Source organism: Falco rusticolus, chromosome 13 (assembly GCF_015220075.1).
Source record: "Falco rusticolus isolate bFalRus1 chromosome 13, bFalRus1.pri, whole genome shotgun sequence".
Lineage (NCBI taxonomy): Eukaryota > Metazoa > Chordata > Aves > Falconiformes > Falconidae > Falco > Falco rusticolus.
In genome coordinates this window covers 972,443-983,048 of record NC_051199.1, presented here as the reverse complement: position 1 = coordinate 983,048, position 10,606 = coordinate 972,443, and the positions used below count along the sequence as shown (strand labels likewise).

The 10,606-nt window shown below is 49.8% G+C and overlaps 1 protein-coding gene across 17 annotated transcripts in view; it reads right to left on the bottom strand.

Annotated features, from left to right (window-relative positions):
• Positions 1-3,032: 3,032 nt before the first annotated feature.
• BRD4 (bromodomain containing 4) overlaps positions 3,033-10,606 on the bottom strand; it is a 74,862-nt gene continuing 67,288 nt past the window's right edge. For 16 of the 17 annotated variants that reach the window (XM_037407095.1, XM_037407092.1, XM_037407096.1 and 13 more), the window contains 6 exons: positions 7,943-8,055; positions 7,581-7,740; positions 7,346-7,476; positions 5,949-6,160; positions 4,337-4,598; positions 3,081-3,194 (listed from right to left, as the gene is read on the bottom strand). In XM_037407095.1, coding sequence (XP_037262992.1) covers positions 3,126-3,194; positions 4,337-4,598; positions 5,949-6,160; positions 7,346-7,476; positions 7,581-7,740; positions 7,943-8,055 — 947 coding nt within the window. In that variant the 3' untranslated portion in view covers positions 3,081-3,125. Of the gene's footprint in view, positions 3,195-4,336; positions 4,599-5,948; positions 6,161-7,345; positions 7,477-7,580; positions 7,741-7,942; positions 8,056-10,606 lie in introns of all 17 variants that reach the window. The other variant, XM_037407101.1, reaches the window with a different exon arrangement.

The following is a 10,606-nucleotide window of genomic DNA, read 5'->3' as shown; positions in this document are numbered from 1 at the left end:
TGGGGGAGGGGAGGGCGGGGGACCCGCCCCTGCGGCCCATCCCCCTCCGCGCCCGGCAGCGGGGGGAGGGGCGGGGAGCGCCGAGGCGGCTCGTGCCCGGGGAGGGTTCGGCCCTTTGGGGCATTTTGGACCTTTTTTACCTTTTTAGTTTTTTTTACTTTTACCTTTTCTCCCCTTTTATACCTTTTTCCCCTCTTCCCCCTTTTTAACCTTTTTTTTAACCTTTTTCTCCCCTTTTCCTTTTCCCCCCCAATTTTTCCCGTTCTTTCCCCGCCCAGCCGCCCCTCCCCCCTCACCAAGGCCCCGCCCAGGGTGGGGGAGGGGCTGCCCCTTCCACCCCCCCCAGCTCAGACTCGGGCCCCAGTTACAGCGTCTGGTGCCGCCTTTGGAATCCCGAATTATTTAATTCATAATTAATTCCCAGTAATTTCGTATGTCAATTATCTCTGCAGCGGGATCCCATGGCCACATCAAATTGTTTAAAATCAAATTTTTTTAAAATCAAAATTTTAAAATATTTTAAATACGAACTGTAACCTGACGTGTTAGTTATTAAGAATTGAAATTTTCATTTTTCATTTCAAATTCTGAACGAAAATTTTCCTGTTCAATGAAAAATTATTTTTGCAAAGAGCTAAAATCTGCTAATTACTATTAAATGCAACTTTCAAAGTTAAATTTTAAAAAGTCAGCCCTAAAATTTAATTTTTAGGTTTTTAAAAGTTAGGTTTCATTTTTACACTTAAAATTTTTTCAAAGCATCAAAAGTTTCATTTTATACTAAACATTCATTTTTAAATGTACACTTCCGTTTTCAAGTTAACTTCAAACAAAAAATTCAGAGGTTTTAATCTTCAATATTACATTTTAAAACTTCAGTTTTAAATGAAAAATTCTGAAGTTTTAATTTCCAATATTATATTTAAAAACTTAAAAGTTTTTAAACAAAAAATTCTGGGTTTAATTTTCAATATTAAATTTTACAACAAACTTCAGTTTTAAACAAAAAATTCTGAAGTTTTAATTTTCAATACAGTTTTAAATGAAAAAAACCTGGTTTTAATTGTCAATATTTTTAAAGTCTAAAGTTTTAAGCAAAAAATTATGAACTTTCAACTTTCAATATTAAATTTTAAAACTTCAGTTTTCAAGTTAATTTTAAATAAAAAAGTCAGTTTCATTCAAAAGTTTTCATTTTCAATTTTAAGTTGTAAAACTTACCCAAATTTAAGGTTTCAAAATGTCAAACTAAAATTGAAATTTTAGTGAATTTTAAAATAGATCCCGGAATTTCCAGTTTTTTCCAGTATCAAGTGAAAATTTAGCGTTTTTAGTGGGGAGGGGATGAGGCTCGCTGGGTGGGGGGATGGGTGCCCCAACCATGCCCCCCCCCCCCGCCCCCTCCCCCCCCAGGGTGCCCCTCCCCCCAGCCCAGGGTGGGGGTGGAAAAAATGGGGCCAAAAGCGGCGATTTTTGTACAAAACCCCAAACTGCTGCGTTTATTCCGCGATCGGCACCGACCCAACTGCAACTCCCGGGAATTACGGAAACACCCACCGACGGCTCTGGAGCGGATCCCGCTGGGATCGGGGGGGAGGGGCTATGGCACCGGGGGGGATGGAGCCCGAACAGCATCATCAGCATCATATTAATATTAATAATAATAATAATAATAATAATAATATTAATGGAGGGAGGGGCAGCCGCCCCGCCCCCACTCAAACACCTGGAGATTTTGTAAGGTATTTTTTTTATGATTAAAAAAATTAATAAAAATAATAATCAAATCATCAACTTGACGAAAGAGAGAGAGAAAAAAAACCACTTTAAAATAATAAAAATAAGAACCCGGCGGCTTTTGGGGGTAAAAAGGGAGCAAAAGGTTTAAGTGGGGGAATAGCAGGGGGTGGGATGGGGGAGGGGAAAAGGGGGGAAAAGGAAAAAAGAAGGAAATAAAGAGGGGGAAAAAAGGGGAAGGAAAAAGGGAAAAAGAGAGGAAAAAAGGAGGAAAAAAGGAAAAAGAAAGGAAAAATGAGACAAAAAGAGGAAGAAGTGAAAAAAGGGAAAAGAGAAAAATAAAGAAAAATGGGATAAAATTTAAAAAAAGGAGGACAAATGGAAAAAAGGAAAAATAAAGGAAAAATGAGACAAAAGAAAAGAGGAAGAAGTGAAAAAAGGGAAAAGAGGGAAGAGAAAAATGAAAAATAAGATAAAGTTAAAAAAAATTCAGAATTTCAAAAAGAATTTCAAGCATGAGGGAAAATAAAGATGCAAAAGGGAGAAAAGAGGAGGAAAAAAGATATAAAAAATTAGGAAAAAGGAGGAAAATGGGAAGAAAGGTGAGGGAGGACGACGGATGAGCAGCAGGTGGGGTCCCGGCTCCCCCCCACCCCGTTCCCTATAGATCCCCCCCTTCCCCCTCCGACGCCAAATTTTATCCTGAAAGGCCAAAAGGAAAAACCATCCAAAAATGGGGTTTATTGTGAAGCGCCTGTTGTGCCGCCGCTGAACCTTTTTATCACGAAAAAACCCAAAATACGTGAAAAATAAAGACAAAAAAACCAAAACAAAAAAAAAAAAACCCAAAACAAAAACAAACAAAAAGAAACTCCGGAATATAAAGTGACGGGGGGTGGCGGAGGGGGGGGTGGGGGAGGGGAACCTTTTCCCAGCCATTTCCCATCTGGATTGAGGTTTGGGTTTTATTTTTTTGGCTGGGATTTGAATTTTGGACTCGTTTTCCTATTTATCGGTGTGAAAAGGGGGGAAAAAATATGAAAAAAAAAAAAAAAAGAGGAAAAATAAGGAAAAAACAAAAAAAAAACAACCTGCAAGTGAAAGTCCAGGGGGGTAAGGCAGACCCCGCTGATCCCTGTGCCGGTCGGTACATGCGGGACGATCCCGATCCCGGAGATTTTTTATTTATTTTTTTTTTTTTTTAACACTTAACGGAGAGTCCGAAGCTTTTTTTTTTTTTTTTTTTGCCAGGGAAATGGGGGGAAAAAAAAAAGGAGAATTATTTTTTTTTGTGTGTGTTTTTTTTTTTTTTGACTTTTTTTTTTTTTTTTTAAAGAGTCAAATCGGGAGGAAAAGAACCCAAAATTCCCAAAATTCTCCAGGCGCCATTAGAAAAGGTTTTCCTCAAATATTGCCAGTAAATCGCTCTGGAAATTCATGTCGATCGTCGCTGCCATCTGCAAAAGAAGGGAAAAGAGCTGTCAGGGGCTTCCCAGGAATTTTTCACCATTCCTGGGATTTTTTTCACCATTCCCAGGATTTTTCCTGCCATTTCCCAGATTGTTCCTGCCATTCCCATTTCATTTCCACCAGCCTCCGGTATTTTTTAGGAACCACCAGGGATTTTTTGGCAGCCCTGAGACTTTCTGGCATGATCCAGAGTTTTCCCACCATTCCCAGGATTTTTTTTTTTGCCATTCCCAGGATTATTTCACCATTCCTGGTTTTTTTTTTGGCAGCCCCATGCAATTTTTTGGTGTCTCCAAGGATTTTTCAGCACTGCCAAGAATCACTTTCTGGCACCCCTAGGGATTTTTCACCATTCCTGGGATATTTGGGCACTCCCAGGATTTTTTCACCATTCCCAGGATTTTTCCTGCCATTTCCCAGATTTTTTCTGCCATTCCCATTTCATTTCCACCCGCCTCTGGTATTTTTTAGGAACCGCCAGGGGTTTTTTGGGAGCCCTGAGAGTTTCTGGCATGATCCAGAGTTTTCCCACCATTCCCAGGATTCTTTTCACCATTCCCAGGATTTATTATTTCTGCAGCCCCAGGGATTTTTTAGCAGCTCCGGGAATTCTTCAGGGCTTTCCAGCTTCCCTGGGAATTACTGGGAATCCCTGAGGATTTTTGGGCTTCCCTGGCGATTTTTCCATGTAGTTGGGCATTTTTTTGGTGTCTCAGGGTTTTTTCAGCATCCCTGGATTTTTTTTTGGCATCTCTGTGGATTTTACAGCATCCCTAGGGATTTTTGGGGGATCCTTAGGGATTTTTTGGGGATCTGTGAGGATTTTCTGGCATACTTGAGAATTTTTGACTTTCCCGGGGATTTTTCAGCATCCTCAAGGGATTTTCTCAGCTTCCCTGTGCATTTTTCTGCATTTCCAGGGATTTTTCAGCATCCCTGTGGATTTTTTCAGCATCCCCAGGGATTTATCAGTGTCCCTGGAGATTTTTCAGCATTCTCGAGCATTTTTTGGCATCTCCAGGCATTTTTCAGCATCCCCAGGGATTTTTTAGAATCCCTGTCTGTTTTTTTTTTTTGCTTCCTGGGGGATTTTTCCACATCGCTGGTGCTGCCCCGGTTCCCCACTCACCGCTTCCCGGCGCCTCCGCTCCTGCTCCCGCTTCCTGGCCATCTCCCGCTGCTGATCCAACATGGACTGGGAGGACTGGGGCTGCGAGCTCTGGGCTTGGGGCGCCGCTGCTGCCGCCACTTGCTGCTGCTGCTGCTGCTGCTGCTGCTGCTGCTGCTGTTGCTGCTGCTGCTGCTGCTGCTGCTGCTGCTGCTCCTGGCGCCGCCGCACCTCCTCGTGCACCCGGCGCGCCTGCTCCATGGCATCCTCGTCCTCCCGGCTCCTGCCAAAAAACCCCGGGAAGTGCCGTCAGGCCAAGCCTGGTCCCAGTTTGCTCCCAGCTGCAGGCACCGGCACAGGTGGGGGATGGGCACCCCTGGTGCTGAGCGCCCGGCCCGGTGCACTGCGGATCACTGGTGCCGGTGTCAATTCGTGCCGCAAGATCTGAATGGATCTGTGCCATGAGATCGGGTCATGCCATGGATCACGTCAGCACAGATCACAGCACGGACTGGACTGGGTTTGGGCCACAGGATCAGATTGTGCCACAAGGTTGGACTGGATTTGTGCCGCCAGGGCGGATCGCGCCATGAGATCAGATTGGGTTCGTGCCACGAGACGGGATAAGATCACGTCACACCACGGATCAGGCAGCTGCAGATCGTGCTGCACGACTGGATCAAATTCGTGCGGCCAGATGGGATCGTGCCATGGATCAGATTGGGCTTGTGCCACGAGATCAGATCGGATTTGTGCCACGAGATCAGATCAGATTTGTGCCGCAAGATCAGATCAGATTTGTGCCACGAGATCAGATTGGATTTGTGCCACAAGATCAGATCGGATTTGTGCCACGAGATCAGATTGTGCCAGGGATCAGATCAGTTTTATGCCACATGGTTGGACCAGATTGTGCCACAGACCAGATCAGGTTTGTGCTGCCAAACCAGACAATGCCATGGATCAGATCAGATTCATGCCACGGGATGGGATTGGATTCATGCCATGGGATGGGATCGGATTTGTGCCACGGGATTGGATCGGATCTGTGCCACGGGACGGGATCAGATCTGTGCCACGGGACGGGATCAGATCTGTGTCATGGGACGGGATCAGATCTGTGTCATGGGACGGGATCAGATTTGTGCCACGGGACGGGATCAGATTTGTGCCACAGGACAGGATCAGATTTGTGCCACGGGACGGGATCAGATCTGTGTCATGGGACGGGATCAGATCTGTGTCATGGGACGGGATCAGATTTGTGCCACGGGACGGGATCAGATCTGTGTCATGGGACGGGATCAGATCTGTGCCACAGGACAGGATCAGATCTGTGCCACGGGACGGGATCAGATTTGTGCCACGGGACGGGATCAGGTTTGTGCCACGGGACGGGATCAGATCTGTGTCATGGGACGGGATCAGGTTTGTGCCACGGGATGGGATCAGATCTGTGCCATGGGACGGGACTAATTTGTGCCAGGAGATCAGGTCCGTGCCAGACTGGATCGTGCCCTGCCAGGATCGCACCCCCCTCCCTCCCCGCGCCCTTGGCCGTGCTGAGGACCCCCCCCCCCCGTGAGGAGCCTTCCCCGTGACGCTGGTGGTGCCAGCACCGTGGTGGCCTCACCTCAGCCGCTCCTGCTCCCGCCTCAGCCGCTCCTTCTCCCTTTCCACCTGCTCCGCCTGAGCCTTCAGCGCCTTCTCCCGCTCCTCCTTCTCCCGCGCCGCCCTCTTGAACTGCTCGAAGCTGTCGCTGGAGGACTTCGCCGTGGAGGATGGGGTGGTGGGATGTTTCTGGACCAAGCTCGCCCAGGAACCCATGTTCTTGATTTTCAGGTCCTGAGGAGGGAAGGACGGGGGGGTCAGGAGTTGCCGTGCCGGGAGGGGAAGCAGATCCAGCCGACGAGCCCGCCGCTGCCGAGATGGTGTTATCACCGCATCATCCCCAAAAACCATCTTCTGATTCCCTGGGGCCGAAGGAGGTAGTGGCCCAACCCTGGGCAGCATCTCCTCCCCCAAGGCCACGCTCGGAGCAGGACCGGCTCCTCCGGCACCCGGCACTCCCGCAACACTTGGACCATGGAAGGGTTGGGGGGGGAAGGGACCCTTCAAGCTCATCTCATCCCACCCTCCTGCCGTAAGCAGGGACCTTCCGTGAGATCAGGGTGCTCAGAGAACCTCGGACATTTCCAGGGATGGAGCATCCAGCACCTCTCCGGGGAATCCAACCCAGCGTCTCAGCACCCGCAGCATGGAATATTCTTCCTGAGGTCCCGTCTAAACCCACCCTCTTCCAGTTTAAAGCCGCTGACCCTTTGTCTTATGAGGTCTTGGTCAAAAGTCTCTTTTATAAACCTCCCTTACACCTGGAAAGGCCACGGGAAGGTCTTCCCAGAGCCTTCTCCAGCCTGGAGAAGCCCAGCTCAGCCCATCCTCACCCAAGAGATGCTCCAGCCCTCTGAGCACCTTTGTGGCCTCCTCCACACCCACTGCTCCAACAGATCCATATCCTCATCCCAAGGAGCCCAGAGCTTGAGCCAGGACTCCAGGCAGGACCATCACCCCCCCTGGACCTCCTGACCATGCTGCTTCTGATGCTTTTTGGGCTGGAGGTGCCCATGGGCAGCTCGTGTCCAGCGCTGCACCCACCAGCACCCTCACGCCCTTCTCCCTGGGGCCGCTCTCCATCCCTTCATGCCCCAACCTGCACCGATCCTGACCAGCCACAGGACCTTGTGTCTGGCCTCGTGGAACCTTCTGAGGTTCTCCTGGGCCCACAGCTGGAGCTTCTCCAGGTCCCTCTGGATAGCATTCGGCTCCTCCGCCTGCAGGGGGGTCCCACCTCCACCCCTCTGACCTCTCCCAGGTGCTTTGCACCTCCAAGTGGGCAACATGGAGGTGAAGAACCCCAGCTCTTGGCCAAACACCAAGCTTCAGGCCACCAGCGCGGTCCTGCCTCATTTTAGGTGGTTTAATTCTGAATTTTGGGAGGTTTTTTTCCCATTTTTTTCCAGGGTCTGATACCTTTTTTGGGGCAACGGGTGTTTTCGGCTCTTGTTTCTGCCGATCCTTCTCTTGCACTCCTGGTGGCGGGGGGTTTTGCTCCGGGGGTCTGATGACGGGTCGTCCCCCCTCCATGGGTTTCATCTCCGTCCCTAAAAACCAGTGGCTCCCGTCAGAGGTTACTGGGGTCCTCTGGGAGCCCCACGGTGAGGGAGAACCAACTCAGGGGAGGGGACACGTCTGTCCCCAGACTCACGTTGCGGGATGTGCGCAGGTGGTTTGATGCTCTCCGGGTGTTTTGGCGGATCTTGCCGCAACGGGGGACTGAAGGTCTCGTTACGGATGACGGGCGAATGCATCTTCTCCTCCTTCACCACCATGGGCTGAGACTGGACGACGGAGGCGGCTCTCATCTCCTGCGACAGATAAAAGAATCAAGGAACGTTCTGGAATGCCCTTCCCTCATCCCCTCCCTTCTCTCCATCCCCAAATTCCTGATGCAAACCACTGGCCAAGGGCCCCTGGGCTTTCGGCGCGTGCTCCCAAGCTGGCGGTGGGAAGGTGCTGGTCCCCGTCAGGTGGGACCCCCGCGGTTGGGTGCTCTGCTTTCCTTTTTACCTGTTTTTTTGGCTGGATAGTTTGTTGAGGTGGCGACTGGTGGACCAAACCCTGGAACTGCGGCATCTGTGGGGAATGCATCATGAGAGGGGAAGGGGCTTCCCTCAAGTGACCTGGGAACAGTTTTGGCATCAATCAGTTAACCGTCGTCACCACTGGCATGCCAGACATCACCCGAAAAACAAATAAAAAAAATCAGCCGGTCGGCGCACGCCATCCCCCTACGGGACGAGCTCCCCCTCCCCGCCTGAAGCGGGGTGGCCCTGGGATGTGGCTCTGGGATGTCCCCAGTGGACCCCAGGCACCTCCTCCCAGCTGGGACCGCTGCCACCACCCAACACCAGGGAGTAGAAGATGCTCCGAGGCTACGCGGTGGTTTGTTGGGTCCGGGCGATGCTCGGTTCTGATGTCCCCCCCACTGCCGGGACCCCTCCTTCTTGTTCTTCTGGGGGGTCCAGCACTATTTCCAGCTGTAGGACGGTTCCCCTGGGACACCCTGGTCCTGCCTGGCCCCCTCCCTGCCCCCAGCCTGGGCTCTCCGGGTGAGATTTTGGGAGCCGGCAAGGTCCAGCTCAAGCATCAGGTCCAAGCTGCCTGCCCTCCCCCTGCTCCATCCCTAAAAACTCGGGATCTATCCTGCCTACACTCGCATGGGGCTGAGCAGGACAACTTCGGGAGCCAAGCCCCGACGGGCCACAACGTGGGGACCAGGTGGCCAACAGAAGCAGGAGCTGTCCCCAAACTGCCGAGGTTTTATGGGTCTGGAAGGTCCGGAGTCATCCCAGCTGCGGATGTTTCCCATTGGGAATGCCAGTGGTGGCACCATGGAGTGGGCTCTCCATCGTGGAGATCCAGGATCGCCCATGGCCGTGTTAATCAGCTGCTTCCTCCGATTCCGGGGATGGCTGGAGGTCATCACACCGGTTACCCCCCCAAGATCTTTCCACCTCCTCTGCCTGGCAGCCAGGCGGCTGTTATCAGAGGCCACGCTCCGAGGAACGCCAGGACACCTCTGTGGAACATCCATAGCCCTGACCTCCTCCAAGAGGGGGGAGCAGACCCCCTGCCTCCTGGGGGGGACCTCCTGATGCTGGCATGCAGCTAGGCTGGCCAAGAAGACTCAAAAACCTGAGGACCCTGTGGTCTTCAAAGATCTGAGAACTCCCGAGTTCCGCAGACATTTGAGATCCTTGAGATTCTCAAAAATGAAGATTCTCGAGTTCCTCAAAAATGAGATTCTCGAGGTCCTCAGGGAATTGAGATCGATTTCGTCAAAGTTCTGACATCCCTGAGTTCCTCCAAGACCTTAGATCTTCAAATCTAAGAACCTCAGGATCCTCACAAATGAGATCCTCCAGTCCCTCAAAAACTTGAGAACCCTGAGATCCTCAAGAACTTGAGATTCTCGAGGTCAAGGGATTGAGATTGATGACATCCCCAAGTTCCTCCAGGACTTTAGATACTCAAGATCCTCACAAATCTGAGAACCTCGGGATTCTCCCAAATGAGATCCTCGAGTCCCTCAAGAACTTGAGAACCCTGAGATCCTCAAGAACTTGCAATTCTCGAGGTCCTCAAGGAATTGAGATCTGAGTTCCTCAAAGTTCTGACATCCCCAAGTTCCTCCAAGACTTTAGGTCTTCTCAGGATCCTCACAAATCTGAGAACCTTGAGATCCTCAAGAACTTGAGATTCTCGAGGTCAAGGGATTGAGATTGAGTTCCTCAAAGTTCTGATATCCCCCAGTTCCTCCAAGACTCCAGATCTTCAAGATCCTCACAAATCTGAGAACCTTGGGATTCTCTCAAATGAGATCCTCGAGTTCCTCAAAAGCTTGAGAACCCTGAGATCCTCAAGAACTTGCAATTCTCGAGGTCCTCAAGGAATTGAGATCCGAGTTCCTCAAAGTTCTGACATCCCCCAGCTCCTCCAAGACTTCAGATCTTCAAGATCCTCACAAATCTGAGAACCTTGGGATCCTTACAAATGAGATCCTTTAGTCCTTCAAAAACTTGAGAACCCTGAGATCCTCAAGAATTTGAGATTCTCAAGGTCCTCAAGGAATTGAGATCGATTTCCTCAAAGTTCTGACATTCCCTAGTTTGTCCAGGACTTCAGATCTTCAAGATCCTCACAAATCTGAGAACCTCGGGATCCTCAAGAACTTGAGATTCTCAATGTCAAGGAATTGAGATCAAGTTCCTCACAGTTCTGACATCTCCAAGTTCCTCCAAGACTTTAGATATTCAAGATCCTCACAAATCTGAGAACTTTGAGATCCTCAAGAACTTAAGATTCTCAAGGTCAAGGAGTTGAGATCAAGTTCCTCAAAGTTCTGACATCCCCCAGTTCCTCTGAGAGTTTAGATATTCAAGATCCTCACAAATCTGAAAACCTTCAGATCCTTACAAACGAGATCCTTGAGATCCCCCAAGAACTTGAGAACCCTGAGATCCTCAAGAACGTGCGATTCTTGAGGTCCTCAAGGAATTGAGATCGAGTTCCTCAAAGTTCTGACATCCCCAAATTCCTCCAAGGCTTTGGATCTTCAAATTTGAGAACCTGAGGATCGTCACAAACGAGATTCTCAGAAATTCTAGAACCCTGAGATCCTCAAGATCCTCCCACACTCCCTCTCCTCAAATGTTAGGAGGATTTGGGATG